Raw genomic sequence first — 16,902 nt, 5'->3', positions numbered from 1 at the left:
CCAAGCTTCTAGTTTACATAGATCCTCCTGTAATATAAAATTGTCCTCCTCTGTATTGATTACCCTGCAGAGTTTAGTGTCATCTGCAAATATTGAAATATTACTCTGTATGCCCCCTACAAGGTCATTAATAAATATGTTAAAAAGAAGGGGGCCCAATACTGACCCCTGTGGTACCCCACTGTTAACTGAGACCCAGTCTGAGTGTTTTCCATTAATAACCACCCTTTGTTTCCTATCACTGAGCCAATTCTTAACCCACATACATATATTTTCCCCTATCCCCATTGTTCTCATTTTATGTATCAACCTTTTGTGTGGAACCGTATCAAAAGCTTTTGAAAAGTCCATATACACAACATCCACTGCATTTCCTTGGTCCAGTCCAGAACTTGCCTCCTCATAAAAACTGATCAGATTAGTTTGACAGGAACGGTCCCTGGTAAACCCATGTTGATATTAGGTCATGAGGTTATTCATCACCAAACAAAAGAGCTAGGTGTCAGCTAATCCCATTCACCCAATGTCATTAGCATTTCCATTCATGTAATTTCTGGGGCAGCTGTGAGCTGCTATTTTTAGCCTAGGAAGGTACCAGTAGGCAAACATGGTCCCTGGCCATTAACAGCTCACAGCTGTTTCGTTAGCCACTACGTCGCCACAAACAGCAACAAGCAGCACTTTGGATGCAGCGTATTTTTGCTGCGTCCAAAACGCAGTGTACTAATGCTGCACTTTTGTTGTCGGTACATGTGAATCCACCACATATAATGACACTTCAATCGGTCAAAGTCTGCAGCAGAGACTAGCGTGTCCGTTACAGAAATTGACATTCTGCGGGTGAGTTTGGGTACGTGGCCACGATCAGGAGCCACTGCAGGTTTGACACTGTGTGTTTATACAGCGTCAAACTCGTAACGTCCAGATGTTACAGCATAGTGGATGGGATCTCTAGAAATCCCATGTCCATTATACGTGCATCTGAGGCTGCGAATCACCCGTGGACACTGACATGTGGCGCATCTTTCAGGACTGCAGCATGTCAAATTCTCTTGCGGAGTCGCTGGTCTCCGCAACAGAAATTTGACCACTAGAAAATATTGAATGCGGTAAATCCGCATGGTTCAGTGAACACATGTGGATTTACCTGCATTCAGTAGAATGCAACGTTTTGGACGCAGCAAAAATATGCATCCAAAGTGCTGCTATGTCCAGATTGTTGAAAATAAGTAGAGAGAGCGCTGTTATCCAACAACAACCAAGTGGGTAAAAGGAAATGTGCTCACCTTTGTGAGATGTGTAATGCACAACTCATGTAAGAATTTGTAGCGAAGGGCTGCAGCCAGCACAGAATCCCTAGGGATCTTGTAAGGTTGTACGCGTAGTAATCGTAGCTTTTAATAATAAACTACAAGATTGTTAAATATATACAATCTCTCGTCAAATTTCTTCACCACGGAGGAGCGCGGTTTTTATTCCCGGCACCAGCTTCATCCTATTACAGACAACGTCCAGATTGTTGGCACAGAACCTAAAATGAAAAAAAGAAAGGGCGTGGGCTCCCATGTCAATTTTATAACAAGCAGAGGGAAAGCCGACGGCTGGGGGCTGATATTAGTAGCCGGGGAAGGGGCCATTAGCCAACAATGTTCCCAGGCTATTAATATTAGCTCACAGCTGTTTGTTTGACCTTTACTGGCTCGATTACAGGGGGACCCCAGAAAAAAAATTGACGTAGGGTCCCTCTATAAAATCTAACCAGAAAAGGCTAAACAGACAGCTGCGGGCTGATATTAATAGCCAGAGAAGGGGCCATGGATACTTGCCCCCTCCACGGCTAATAATATCACCCGTCAGCAGTCCCAGAAATGGTGCATCCATAAGATGCGTCAAATCTAGCACTTAGCCTCTGCTCTTCCCACTGTCCTGTAGCAGTGGCGAGTGTGGTAATGGGGTTGGGGTTCACGTCAGCCTCGTATTGGCGGCTGACATGAAGCCCAGGTTAGTAATAAAGGGCGTCTATAAGACACCCCATTACTAACCGCGTAGTAAAGTTGTCGCCGATTTTTCAATATATACATGGCCAGAATAAAGTATTTTAATTAAATAAAAAGCACACGGTTTTAAAAATTTTTTTTTATTATACTCTCAGTCCCCGAATCCTTCGTCTCCTGAAAAAAATGTAAAATAAAAAACAACCATATCCCTCATCTGTCCGCCATCACGGCGTAGTCCACAATTCCGTCATGATTGCCCCTCGGCGATCCGGGTCACTTCTACAGCAGTGACATCAGCAATTACTAATGTCACTGCTGTAGAAGACAGCAATGTACACTGACAAGGAATGATGAGAATGTTCCCACGCAACACCGCTGCTGTAAAGTAAGGTCACATGAGCTCTCAGCTGATCTTCAGCTGAGAGCTAATTTGACCATCACATGACCGCAGGTCCTGGCAGCGCAGTACAATGCTGGGATCGAGCACGCTCCCGGCAGTGTACCGCCGGCCGCCCGGCTGAACAGATCGGGAGGACACCGGGAGCCGTCGGACAGGTGAGTATAGTGTTCTTTTTTTTTTCTTTTTTTTACACCTCGTGGCACCCGACTCAGCTGAGGACAGTACTACTACCTTCAGCCGCGTCGCTCTCGCTGTTATCAGTACTCCTCTTCTGCCGACCCGGCTACCACCCGCAGTGTTTCCGCAGCGTTTCACCTCCCATTGGCTTTAATTGAAACGCAGCTAATCTGCAGGTATAAATATTATACCTGCGGATTTACCGCGTTTTAATTAAAGTCAATGGGTGGGAAATGTTGCAGAAATGATGCATAGAATGGATATGCTGCGTTTTTTTCCGCAATGGCAATCCTGAGCGGAAATTTCCTCATCATGTGCACAGCACAAGAGGATTGCCATTGCAATAGCTGGCACATGGATTACATAGCGTTTTCTCTGCGTTTCTGCGGAGAAAAACCGTCACGAAAACACATCAAAAATGCTTCGTGTGCACTTAACCTTTTTATGAAGATTTTTCAACTGTAAGCTGTATAAATTTGAATACTTATGGGTTGAAGCATATCAGATGATGTGTAGTTGTGTAACAAGGGAGGGTTTAGCCTAAGGATACAACACCCTTTATCAAGGTGTACAGGAATACAGTGATGGCCAAACGTGTTGACACCCTTGAAATTGTTCCAGAAAATGAAGTATTTCTCCCAGAAAATTATTGCATATCAACATGTTTAGTTATACTCTTGTTTACTTCCTTTGTGTGTATTGGAACAACGCAAATAACAGAAAAAAGGCAAATTGGACATAATTTCACACAAAAACGTCTATAGACTTTAAATATATGGGAGGTCCGTGATTAACTCTGCACTGATGCAGAGAAAGCCACTTGCATCAGATATTTCAGCTTTGGGGATGGGCAGATGGTTGTTAGACACATCTAGTCTCTCCACAGAAAAGGCAAACATGATTTATTACTATGTCTGTCTTCCTGATCTCTGTAAATACAACCCTAATAAGTGATGTGTATACAGATTAGGAAGCACAGTTAGTGCTCCAGACCAAATGATCGTGAGATTGCTGGTTATATTGAGAGAGCAGGAGCTGCTGGGTCCTAAGAGGCCCATTCATTTCAGCAATGCAGCTACCTGGGTGTATTTCCCCTGTAACTGGGGTTAACATACCAGCTCCAGTTACAGGGATAATCAGCATTGAAAAATGGTATTAATATTTTTAAATGCCCCTTATAAGACCTTAAAGGGGGCACGTTATGTTAATAAATAAAAATAAATAGATAAAAAAGCAAGAAAATAATAAATAAGACAAAACAAAAAAAGAATCACCATTAGTCTTGTCTTGTTTCTAGCACTGCCTCATATATATATATATATATATATATATATATATATACAAAAAGGGGAACTCAACTTAAAATGTTTTTAAAAGTCCTTTGTGTTTGTAAAAATCTAAAAAAAAAATTAAAAATAGATAAGCATTTCCAATTTTTCTTTACCTTTTCCCCTAATATCAGCGGAAAAAAAACATGTATCAAAAGAAAAAGAAGCAAAAATTATGTGAATATCCTGATGAGAAAATTTTTTAGAGCCATTAAAATCACTTGTATGATAACACCGGAAAATGTGACTGGTCAGGAAAGTGGAAATGGTCCTACCATGAACTGGAAAATTAGTTAGCTAATATATCAGATTGAAACAAAGTACACATGACTGCAAGATCAGACAACTCACAGACTTGGTCTGTCGTCTGTTACCATGAGGACATACAGTTATATAAAGTTTGGGCACCCCTATTAATCTTAAGCTTAATGTTTTACAAAAATTGGTGTTTTTGCAACAGCTATTTCAGTTTGATATATGTAATAACTGTTGGACACAGTAATGTTTCTGCCTTGAAATGAGGTTTATTGTACTAACAGAAAATGTGCAATCTGCATTCAAACAAAATTTGACAAGTGCATAAGCATGGGCACCTCACCAGAAAAGTGACATTAATATTTAGTAGATCCTCCTTTTGCAAAAATAACAGCCTCTAGTCACTTCCTGTAGCTTTTAATGAGTTCCTGGATTCTGGATGAAGGTATTTTTGACCATTCCTCTTTACAAAACAATTCCAGTTCAGTTAAGTTTGATGGTCGCCGAGCATGGACAGCCCTCTTCAAATGATCCCACAGATGTTCAATGATATTCAGGTCTCGGGACTGGGATGGCCATTCCAGAACATTGTAATTGTTCCTCTGCATGAATGCCTGAGTAGATTTGGAGCGGTGTTTTGGATCATTGTCTTGCTGAAAGATCCATCCCCTGCGTAACTTCAACTTTGTCACTGATTCTTGAACATTATTGTCAAGAATCTGCTGATACTGAGTGGAATCCATGCGTCTCTCAACTTTAACAAGATTCCCGGTGCCGGCATTGGCCACACAGCCCCAAGGCATGATGGAACCTCCACCAAATTTTACTGTGGGTAGCATGTGTTTTTCTTGGAATGCTGTGTTTTTTTGCCGCCATGCATAACGCCTTTTGGTATGACCAAACAACTCAATCTTGGTTTCATCAGTCCACAGGACCTTCTTCCAAAAAGAAATTGGCTTCTCCAAATGTGCTTTTGCATACCTCAGCCGACTCTGTTGGTGGCGTGCTTGCAGAAATGGCTTCTTTCGCATCACTCTCCCATACAGCTTCTCCTTGTGCAAAGTGCGTTGTATAGTTGACCGATGCACAGTGACACCATCTGCAGCAAGTTGATGATGCAGCTCTCTGGAGGTGGTCTGAGGATTGTCCTTGACTGATCTCACCATTCTTCTTCTCTGCCTTTCTGATGTTTTTCTTGGCCTGCCACTTCTGGCCTTAACAAGAACTGTCCCTGTGTTCTTCCATTTCCTTACTATGTTCCTCACAGTGGAAACTGACAGGTTAAATCTCTGAGACAGCTTTTTGTATCCTTCCCCTGAACAACTATGTTGAATAATCTTTGTTTTCAGATCATTTGACAGTTTTTTTGAGGAGCCCATGATGCCACTCTTCAGAGGAGATTCAAACAGGAGAACAACTTGCAAGTGGCCACTTTAAGTAGCTTTTCTCATGATTGCATACACCTGGCTATGAATTTCAAAGCTCAATGAGGTTACAAAACCAAAAAATGTGCTTTAGTAAGTCAGTAAAAAGTAGGTAGGAGTATTTAAAACAAGAAAATGATAAGGGTGCCCATACTTATGCACCTGTCAAATTTTGTTTGAATGCAAATTGCACATTTTCTGTTAGTACAATAAACCTCATTTCAAGGCAGAAACATTACTGTGTCCAACAGTTATTACATATATCAAACTGAAATAGCTGTTGCAAAAACACCAATTTTTATAAAACATTAAGCTTAAGATTAATATGGGTGCCCAAACTTTTTCATATAATTGTATAAACCTGTGAAGGAGCTGTATAAACAGAATTGTTAGAAATGTTTAATCAAATAGATTCTACATTACTTTTTTAGATGCATTGACTCAATAAACAAATTGCTTCAAAATGTGCTCATTTTATTATTTTTAATTAGAGGAGAAAATTAACACATTTTTTAATTTCATTCAAGTGAAACTGAAATCTGGAAACTGTGGACCAGACTTGGTCATGAAGAACCTCATTTGTTGGAGAACCTAGAGGAATTTTTGGCAAAAGTCACAAATCAAATCAAAGAAGCCAAAAAAGAGAAAGAAACACTGGAAATCATGTTAAAAAAGTGGGTTTCATACAACTTTTAATTACAATATCTTTTCCTAAGGCATTAGCTGCTAGAATTATGCAATACATCTTTTGTGACGCCTGTACTGTGTCATTATGCAATGTAACAAGTGTTCTACAAATCAGAATATGAGTTTTATAGTGTTCATTTAGTTTTTAAGGAAGAGTAAGAAAATGTGCCTACAAAGCATAAGAGTACTATAAACCTTGAATAGATATTATACACACTTGGACAATATTACTTTTATTCATATAGACATGGCAGACAAATAAAATCTCTTTGTGTTCACGTACAGCATAAATGCTGTGCATTTTCCATCTAGATTAATGGGAGGAGAATTCACATCATACAAAAGCCACAAATTTCAACCCCACGCTATGGAAATAAACCTTGTGAAAAATTACTTTAAACCTGCAGTTTATCATTTTTCCCATGAATTTAGTATGTGACTTAGTCAGTAAACCCTATCTTTTCCTTAGGTAAAGAAAAGCCAAGCTAGGTTGGGATCTGATGTATATGAGGTAGTGTGTACAGTTTATAGCCTTTTACAGGAAGCGACTGTCATGTAAAAAAAAGTCAAGGAAAGGTTCTCAATCATTGTTGGACAGTATAAACATTTGCAGCAATTGGACAATAAATGGGAATTCTCACGTTTTTTGTTGATCAAATCTTTTCTGATGACCTGAAACTGATTGTTTCTCGATATTATACTCCCTCACACCAACCAGTCATTAGAACAGAAGGAACGACAATCGATTAAAATTCCCAAAATACAATATTGTTACATATAAATATCTGCCTTTCAAATATTAGAAATTGCTTGATAAAATGACTAAAGTTAATTTTCATGTGTAAAAGGATCCATAGTCAGATGTCATGAGGTGTGACCCAAAAATTCAAGCTCAAGAGAGCCTGAGATTAAGGATAGCACTTTGGCACGGAACACAAGGGGTGGCCGAGCAGATCTGCAGGACTTGACGGGATTGCAGGATACTATTAATGACTACTAACATGATAACTTTAAGAGTGAAATCTAGGGAAAATCTGCTATTTATGCAGGCCATTGCTAAGACATGGTGATGAGGATAGATCCAATAAATGACCAAGAGCAGTAGGTAAAATAGTTACTAAACATGAGGGATAATAGTCTAACAAGCCAGAAGTCTTCATAGAGGATAAAGTCAGAATCCAAAAAATAAATCAATTGTCACTAAAGGTTAGTAAAAGAATAAAGTAGCCATGATGCAGAGGACACAATGAAAAGAAAAGCTTTGGTTCAATGTCAAGGATTAGGTGTAAAGCATCGGAGCACTGAGTGTGGGATGAGGAGTAAAATCACTGGACTGAACAGTGCCATGGCATCAGAAAACGGGAGTAAGGTCAGAGAAAACTACAAAGCTGTCAGGACACAGGACCAGTGTGGTGGGAGATGTATTTGCTTAGTAACAGCAGAGTAACATCAGTGGGTAACAAATGTAATGTTTTGGCAGAATAGGTGACAGCATTTTCTGCTGGAAGAGGTAGAATATTAACCCAATTTACACTTCTCAAATGTTTGTGTGTATAGGTGTGAAATCTCAATATATCCTTCTCTGATCTCGTGAATCTCCTGTGCTCTTCCAAGGAACCTTTATTAAATCAGCAGCTGAAGTGCCAAGGGGGAGGCACAATTTAGTTTTTATATAATACATTATATATTTTATATTATATACAGTGCATTGTGAAAGTATTTGGCCCCCTTGAACTTTTCTACCTTTTGCCACATTTCTGGCTTCAAACATAAAGATATAAAATTCAAATCTTTTGGGGAAGAATCAACAACAAGTGGGACACAATCGTGAAGTGGAACGAAATTTATTGGATATTTTAAACTTTTTTAACAAATTAAAAACTGAAAAGTGGGGCGTGCAATATTATTCGACCCCCTTGAGTTAATACTTTGTAGCGCCACCTTTTGCTGCGATTACAGCTGCAAGTACAGCTACTGTATACATGTGTGTATATATATATATGTATATGTATTTTTCTTATTATTTTTTTTATTTTTCTCAGTTATATAGCGCCATTAATTCCACAGCGCTTTACAGACATTATCATCACTGTCCTCATTGGGGCCCACAATATAATTTCCCTATCAGTATGTCTTTGGAGTGTGGGAGTAAACTGGAGAACCCGGAGGAAACGCATGCAAACACGGGTAGAACATACAAACTCATATATATATACAGTGGGGGAAATAAGTATTTGATCATTTGCTGTTTTTGTAAGTTTGCCCACTGACAAAGTCATGAACAGTCTATAATTTTAAGGGTAGATTAATTTTAACATTGAGAGATAGAATATCCAAAAAAAAATCAAGAAAATTACATTGTATAAATTAGATAATTTTTTTTGTATTTTTCAGTGAGAAATAAGTATTTGATCCCTCTGGCAAACAACACTTAATACTTGGTGGCAAAACCCTTGTGGCAAGCACAGCAGTCAGACGTCTTTTGTAGGTGATGATGAGGGTTGCGCACATGTCAGGAGGAATTTTGGTCCACTCTTCTTTGCAGATCATCTCTAAATCATTACGATTTTGAGGATATCACTTGGCAACTCGGAGCTTCAACTCTCTCTATAAGTTTTCTATGGAATTAAGGTCTGGAGACTGGCTAAGCCACTCCATGACCTTACTGTTCTTCTTTTTGAGCCACTCCTTTGTTGCTTTGGCTATATGTTTTGGGTCATTGTCTTGTTGGAAGACCCAGACATGACCCATCTTCAATGCTCTTACTGAGGGAAGGAGGCTGTTGACAAAATCTCGCGATACATGACTCCATCCATCTTCCCTTCAGTACGATGCAGTCATCATGTCCCCTTTGCAAAAAAGCACTCCCAAAGTATGATGTTTCCCCCACCATGCTTCACGGTTGGGACGATGTTCTTAGTGTTGTACTCATCCTTCTTCTTCCTCCAAACACGGCAAGTTGAGTTAATGCCAAAAAGCTCAATTTTTGTCTCATCTGACGACAGCACCTTCTCCCAATAACTCACAGAATCTCCAGGTGTTCATTGGCAAACTTTAGACGGGCCTGCACATGTGCCTTTTTGAGCAGGGGGACCTTGCGGGCACTGCAGGATTTTAAACCTTTAAGGCATAATGTGTTACTGTGTGACTGTGGTCCCAGCTGCCTTGAAATCATTAACAAGTTCCCCCCATGTAGTTTTAGGCTGATCTCTCACTTTCCTCATGATCAAGGATACCCCACAAGGTGAGATTTTGCATGGTGCCCCAGTTCGATGTTGATTGACAGTCATTTTGTATTTCTTGCATTTTCCTACTACTGCACCAACAGTTGTTTCCTTCTCACCCAGTGTCTTACTTATGGTTTTGTAGCCCATTCCAGCTTTGTGCAGGTATATGATCTTGTTCCTGACATGCTTAGAAAGTTCTTTGGCCTTGCCCATGTTGTAGAGGTTAGAGTCTGATTGATTAATTGAGTCTGTGGACAGGAGTCTTTTATACAGGTGACTATGTAAGACAGCTGTCTTTAATGCAGGCAACGAGTTGATTAGGAGCGTCTAACTGGTCTGTAGGAGCCAGAACTCATAATGGTTTGTAGGGGATCAAATACTTATTTTTCGCTTCAAAATGCAAATAAATTTATCTAATTTATACAATGTCATTTTCTTGATTTATTTTTGGGATATTCTATCTCTCAATGTTAAAATTAACCTACCCTTAAAATTATAGACTGTTCATGTCTGTGAATGGGCAAAATTACAAAAACAGCAAGGGATCAAATACTTATTTCCCTCACTGTATATTTATTATATATATTTTTCTTAGAATAAATAAAATAATTCTATTAAAATAATTTTAATAGAATCATAATAATCAAAGAAACATCAAATAAAGTAATTAAAGAAAAGCAGGAGAAGATCATGTGCCATGTGGCGAAATAAAAGGATCCATTTAAAGAAATTTAGAACAATAAATTTTAAAAATGAACATTTCCAGTGAAAAAAGTACCTGAAAAAAAAACAAGAATAGTTGGTGATTATTATATCGGAGGAAGGGAAAATATCTTATTTGAATGTTGACATCTTTTATTATATAAAGGAAACAAGTTGTTTACATTAGCATTAGTGATGAGCGAGCACTAAAATGCTCGGGTACTCATTGCTCGGGTCGAGCAAATTGAAATACTCGGTTGCTCGACCCGAGCAACGAGCCCAATGTAAGTCTATGGGAAACTCGAGCATTTTTCAGGCGGCTCCCCCCGGCGGTCTGCAGAGGGCCTAAAAAATGCCCAAATCGATGGGAACAGTGCTCAAATGACATGGGAACAGCATGGGGAAGACCCCTGGAAGCATCTCTGACTCCCAGATCACTGCTGTCAGCAACGTGGTCAGAGTATTACGCCACTTTTACGGACTCACAATAAAACATACAAAAACGAAACCAAAATGGATTTTCCTGGGAAATATGTTAAGGAACATCCTTTCCAGAGTAATGACTTGTATATAAGGCAAAATAAATAACCAAAAACAAAAATACTCCTCCACAACTTGGGCTATGTTCAGCATTTTTGATGCATTTTTGCACTTTTGCATTGCTTTCAACCAAGACAAATGCATTCACCAGGAAATGTCATTTTAACATTTTACAACCTTATCTGGCCATGTGGTGTGTGACATATCATCAGACACATGCATACAGTGCTGAAAAGACATGGGAACAGCACAGGGAAGACCTCTGGAAGCATCTCTGACTTCCAGGTCACTGCCTAAAAGTGTGCCCTTTATAAGTGATCCTTGGTGCATGCGAAGATGCCTCCCGCCATGCACCTGTCGTTGCAGACTTGCAACAATCACCGTCCATGTCCTTGTCCCACTGCAGCGTTCAGTTGTCCCTACCTCATTCCTTGGAATGCAAGCGCAAGTATGCAGGCAGCCACCCACCCACCCACAGGCTGCAACACTAAACTGCCAGATTTCTGGGCAGCTCTTTGCACTTGAAATATGGCCTTTTAAGCTCGTGGAGGCGGAAGCTTTTCACAACTTCATGCCTTCGGCGGCCGGGTGTCCATACTCGGTCCCCAGCCGCCACTATATTTCCCGGTATCGCCTCCGCCTTCTACAAGCACGGGTCCCACAACATTACCCGTGCCCTGCACTTACTGGGAAGGACCGCCTAACCACAAACACGTGGACAGGTGAATGTGGCCAGGGACGGTACGGAGCCAGTCCACAACTTTTTTTGCTGAGAGTTGTATTTAGCTCGGTGAAAGGACTGGCATAGAGGGAAACCATACCTGCCCTGTGTGTCATTTCTCCCAGGAAGTCCTCTAAAGCTGCTTGCATTTGAAATGTGGCCTGAACATTACTGCAGGTACTTTTCTGTGGGAATTTGCTTGCCTCCTACCAGCCTGGAATATTTCCAGCAAACTATGGTACAACGCCATGGTATTAGCACTGCCCCCAGTACCAGTAGCGAAGCCATCCCCAATTTACTTCTCAGGAATTTTATTTGGTAGACTGAGTGGCTGCCCAAATACATTTTCTCACAAAGGAGCTGAAGATAGAGTGGCAGTAGGTGCAAGTTTCTCGAGCCTGTTAGATATTAGAGGGTGAACGGCAGCACATTGGATCAGTGGTTAGTTCTGAAGCCTTGCAGCGCTGGGATCCTGGGTTCAAATCCCAGCAAGGACAACATCTGCAAGGACTTTGTATGTTCTCCCTGTGTTTGCGTGTGTTTCCTCCTCAGTAAAAATAGAGTGTCCGGGAACCTTCCCACACACTTTTCTTAGCAAGGACTGCTTCTCGGCAGGGTTGAACGGTCCCACCAGAGAATCCTCTGGTGTGCCTTGGCTTCTACCTCAGGAGAGTTCATGATAGCGCTAACTTTGCAGCTGCTATGGGGCTCTTTAGCGGGTGAGAAAGGTTATCCCTCAGAACCAAATCCTCTGGTGGGCACAATGTTTTTCAATCTGAAACAGCTTCTCAGTGAGAGTTGTATTTCACCACAGCCATATTCTTTAGCTCGGTGAAAGGACAGGCATAGAGGGAAACCGTATCTACCCCGGCTGTCATTTCTCCGTCATTTCGGAGATGGAGGAGGAGGTGCATGAGCTGAACAATGTGATTACATTGAGGTTAAATTGGTGTCGTTGTTTTTTATACTAAAGAAAGATCCTATTGTTTTATTTTTTTTACGTTATTTTTTAAGACAAATGCATTCACCGGGAAATGTCATTTTAACATTTTACAACCTTATCTGGCAATGTGGTGTGTGACACATCATCAGACACATCCTGTTTTATTTATGATGGAGGGACTCTGAATGTCATAAAGCCTATTTTTATAGGGCCATCAGATGGCCCTTACTATTCTTAAAAGGCAGCAGTCGGCCCTCGCTATAGTTAGAGAGCCATCAGCCCTCTGCAAGGGCTGCCAAAAATTTGGACGCAACCCAATACCCCTTTGAAGAGACATAGAGGAGGGTCTCAGTAAAAAAAATGTTCCCATTATCAAGGAGCGGGTGGTAATGCCCATGCTATGACTGCAAGGGCTGCCAAAATTTGAGAAAAACCCCACTAAGAACAGTAACGACAAATTCCATTTAGAAAGGAGAGAGTCTGCTATACAGTTACAGGGTATGCAGTGAGTCCAACGGCTGACCAATTTGAGCAAAAACCCCACTAAGAAATGAAAGACGTATAGAGTCGGGCCACAGTAACAAGGTACGACATGTTCCCATTAGAAAGGAGAGGGTCTGCTATACAGTTATAGGGTATGCAGTGAGTCCAACGGCTGACCAAATTTAGGAAAAACCCCACTAAGAAATTAAAGACACATAGAGCAGGGCCACAGTAACAAGTACGACATGTTCCCATTAGAAAGGAGAGGGTCTGCTATACAGTTATAGGGTATGCAGTGAGTGCAACGGCTGACCAATTTTAGGAAAAACCCCACTAAGAATTTAAAGACACATAGAACAGGGCCACAGTAACAAGGTACGACATGTTCCCATTAGAAAGGAGAGGGTCTGCTATACAGTTATAGGGTATGCAGTGAGTCCAACGACTGACCAATTTTAGGAAAAACCCCACTAAGAATTTAAAGACACATGGAGCAGGGCCACAGTAACCACAAATTCCCATTAGAAAGTAGAGAGTCTCCCATAGTGTTGGCCTATGCAGTGAATGCAAGGGCTGCCAAAAATTTGGAGGCACTTCAATGATCCTTGGAAGAGACGTGGAGGAGGGCCTCATAAAAAATGTTCCCATTAGAAAGGAGTGGGCCTCCTATACTTGTAATGCCCATGCACTCAGTGTATGGGCTGACAAACATTTACCCCTGGGGGATATACATGAACATACTGTATAAAAAAATTTTTTTTACGGGCATCATAAACACCCTTTAAAACATTATGTGGGTGTTGCATCACGGACCACGGTCACCCTGGTGATATGGTGGTGGAGGATGAGGAGAAGGAGGAGGACAAGAGCAAATAGCCAAAATCAGGAAGCGTATACCTATCTGTGGGTGTGAAAAGGTGCATGGAAATACACCTCCTAGAAAAGACACTGGATTTGAGTTTATGTTATGCTGCTATCATTCGGTGGTGTTGAGAAGTCTGGCCCAATCCAGCCCTTGTTCATTTTTATGAGTCAGCCTGTCAGCATTTTCATTTGACAGGCGGATGCACTTATCAGTTATAATTCCACCAGCGGCACTAAAAACCCGCTGTGATAAAACGCTGGTGGCAGGGCAGGAAAGGGCCTCCACGGCAGAGAGAGACAGTTCATTCCACGTATCCAGCTTGGATACCCAATAATTATAAGGCACAGCGGGATAACGGAGGACGTTGGTACGGTTGGCAAGGTACTCCCTCAGCATCTTCGCAAACTTTGCACTCCTTGTGAGAGTACCTCGCGCCTCAGGGCCTGTGCGATGGGAGGGTCTGAGAAAACTCTCCCAGAACTTTGACAGTGTTCCCCTGCCTCTGCTGTATTGAAGTTGTGTCTCTCTTGCCTGTACTCCTTGGTTGTCCAACGAAGTGTGCCCTCTGCCGCCAGCGTTTTCAGATGGGAATTTCTTTAATAGTTCCGCAACAAGGGCCTTCTGGTGCAGCCCCATTTTTGTAGACCTGTCCGCCTCAGGAATAAGAGATAGAAAGTTCTCCTTGTAGCGTGGGTCTAGAAGTGTCACCAACCAGTAATGACTGTCACCCAAAATTTTGAGAACGCGAGGGTCATGGGAAAGGCAGCGTAACATAAACTCAGCCATGCTTGCCAGACTGCTAACAGGCAAGACTTCCATGTCTTCACCAAGAGGATGACTGACCATGCTCTCCTCCTCCTCCTCCCTGTCCTCTGGTCATCCACGCTGAACAGACGGTATGACAGCTGTGCAGGTAGTACCGTCTATAGTGCATGAAACTAGCTCCTGTCCTTCTTCCTCCTCCTCATCTTCCTCATTGTCACCCAATCCACGTTGGGATGAGATGAGGCTTGGCTGTGTGTAATCACCCTGAATGGTTCCTTACTCCATCTCATCGTGCTCCGCCTGCAATGCATCCTCTTTGATTGTGAACAGAGAGCGCTTCAGAAGACAGAGAAGCGGGATGGTGATGCTAATTATGGCGTCATCGCCGCTCACCATCTTGGTGGAGTCCTCAAAGTTTTGGAGGATGGTACATATGTCTGACATCCATGTCCACTCCTGAGGTTTTATGTGTGGAGTCTGAACTGAATACCGACGGCCTTGTTGATGCTGGCACTCAACAACTGCTCTCTTCTGCTCACAAATCCTTCCCAACACCTGCAGTGTAGAGTTCCAATGCGTGGGGACATCACACACCAGTCTGTGAGCCGGAAGTTTCAAACGCTGCTGAAGCACGGCAAGGGCGGCGGAAGCTGTAGCTGACTTTCTAAAATGGGCACACAGGCGGCGTACTTTAACAAGCAGATCTTGCAGCTCCGGGTAGGATTTGAGAAACCGCTGAACCACGAGGTTAAGCACATGGGCCAGGCATGGTACGTGTGTGAGCTCGCCTTGCCTCAGAGCCGCAACCTCATTCCGGTCATTGTCACACATGATGATGCCTGGCTGTAGGTTCAGCGGTGTGAGCCACAGATCTGCCTGCTCTTTCAGAGCTGTCCACAACTCTTCAGCATTGTTCGGTTTTTCAGCTAAGCATATTAGCTTCAGCACAGCCTGTTGCAGCTTGCCTGAGGCAGTGCTGCAGTGCTTCCAGCTTGTGACTGATGTGGTCATTTCGGAGATGGAGGCAGAAGAGGAGGAGGAGGCTGAGGAGGATGAGGTGCAGGAACTATAGACTGTGGGGGCAACCCTGATTGACCTACGGCCCGCAATCCTTGGTGTCGGGAGGACGTGTTCCGTCCCAAGGTCCGACTGGGTCCCGGCTTCCACTATGTTAACCCAGTGTGCTGTCAGCGAGATGTACGGTCCTTGCCCACAAGCACTTGTCCACGTGTCCGTGGTTAGGTGGACTTTACCGGTAACTGCGTTGTTGAGAGCACGGCTAATGTTTTGGGACACGTGCTTGTGTAATGCGGGGACGGCACACCGGGAGAAATAGTGGCGGCTGAGGACCGAGTACCGAGGGACAGCCTCCACCATTAGGTTGAGGAATGCTTCCGTCTCCACGAGCCTAAAAGGCAACATTTCGAGCGCAAGCAGTGGTGAAATGTGAGAATTTAGTAGTGTGGCCTGTGGGGCGTTTGCTGCATATTTGTGCTTGCGTTCCAAGGACTAGGGTATCGACAACTGAACGCTGCACTGGGACAAGGACATGGACGTGCTTCCTGATGCTGCTACTTGAGAGTGTGCAACGACAGGTGCAGGGCAGGAGGCGTCTTCACATGCACCATGGACAGGAGATTGGCTTGCATGCACAACAGCGGAAGAAGCAATGGTGCCACCCACGGACACTGTTCCTGGACCCTGGGGTTTGGCCCACAAATTCGGGTGCTTTGCTGCAATGTGCCTGATCATGCTGGTGGTGGTCAGGCTGGTCGTTTTGCCACCTCTGCTGATGCTGGCCTGACAGGTGGTGCAACTGGCCTTTTTGGGGTTATTGGCAGAGTCTTTAAAAAACAACCAGACTCGGGAAGACCTAACAGTTGTACTGGCAACTTCCTTCGTGTTGGTGTTACGGGGAACGGTTGCCTGCCTTCTGCCTGCGGCCACCACACTTCTTCTTCCTGCTTGTTGGGGTGCTCTGCCTCCCTTCTCCTGTGTGCTGCTGTCCTCGCTCTTCATGTCCTCCTGCCAGATTGGGTCAGTTAGTATATCATCCACCACCTCGTCTTCCACTTCCACACCCTGGTCCTCCTCCTGACTTTCTGGTAATTGTGTCTCATCATCGTTCACCTCTTGTGACACTTTCCCACCGTCGCCTTCGTGTGACCGTGGCTGCTCAAATATTTGGGCATCGCTACGCGCGATCTCCTCTTGCCCCGCTTCAAGTGGACCGGTCGAGAGGCTCGAATCTATAAATGGAAAAGTGAACAGCTCTTCAGAGTGTCCAAGTGTGGGATCAGTTGTCTCTGGGTACTCGGCATGGTGGGAGGAAGAAGGATCAGGGTGAGGAATATGCGGTCCAGACTCACAGCTACTGAGACTTGACCG

The 16,902-nt window shown here is 42.9% G+C and overlaps 1 protein-coding gene across 4 annotated transcripts in view; it reads left to right on the top strand.

Annotated features, from left to right (window-relative positions):
- The window catches only part of LOC141227176 (EF-hand calcium-binding domain-containing protein 4B-like), a 143,747-nt gene that overhangs the window by 62,102 nt on the left and 64,743 nt on the right, over positions 1–16,902 (top strand). For all 4 annotated transcript variants that reach the window (XM_073667209.1, XM_073667211.1, XM_073667210.1 and 1 more), the window contains one exon: positions 6,109–6,255. In XM_073667209.1, coding sequence (XP_073523310.1) covers positions 6,109–6,255 — 147 coding nt within the window. The remainder of the gene's footprint in view (positions 1–6,108; positions 6,256–16,902) is intronic.

The sequence above is a fragment of the Phyllobates terribilis genome, unplaced genomic scaffold, assembly GCF_046119375.1.
Source record: "Phyllobates terribilis strain yellow unplaced genomic scaffold, ASM4611937v1 Scaffold_2__4_contigs__length_985480577, whole genome shotgun sequence".
Lineage (NCBI taxonomy): Eukaryota > Metazoa > Chordata > Amphibia > Anura > Dendrobatidae > Phyllobates > Phyllobates terribilis.
Note: the sequence above shows the minus strand (reverse complement) of the source record. Positions and strands in the feature narration are given on the sequence as shown.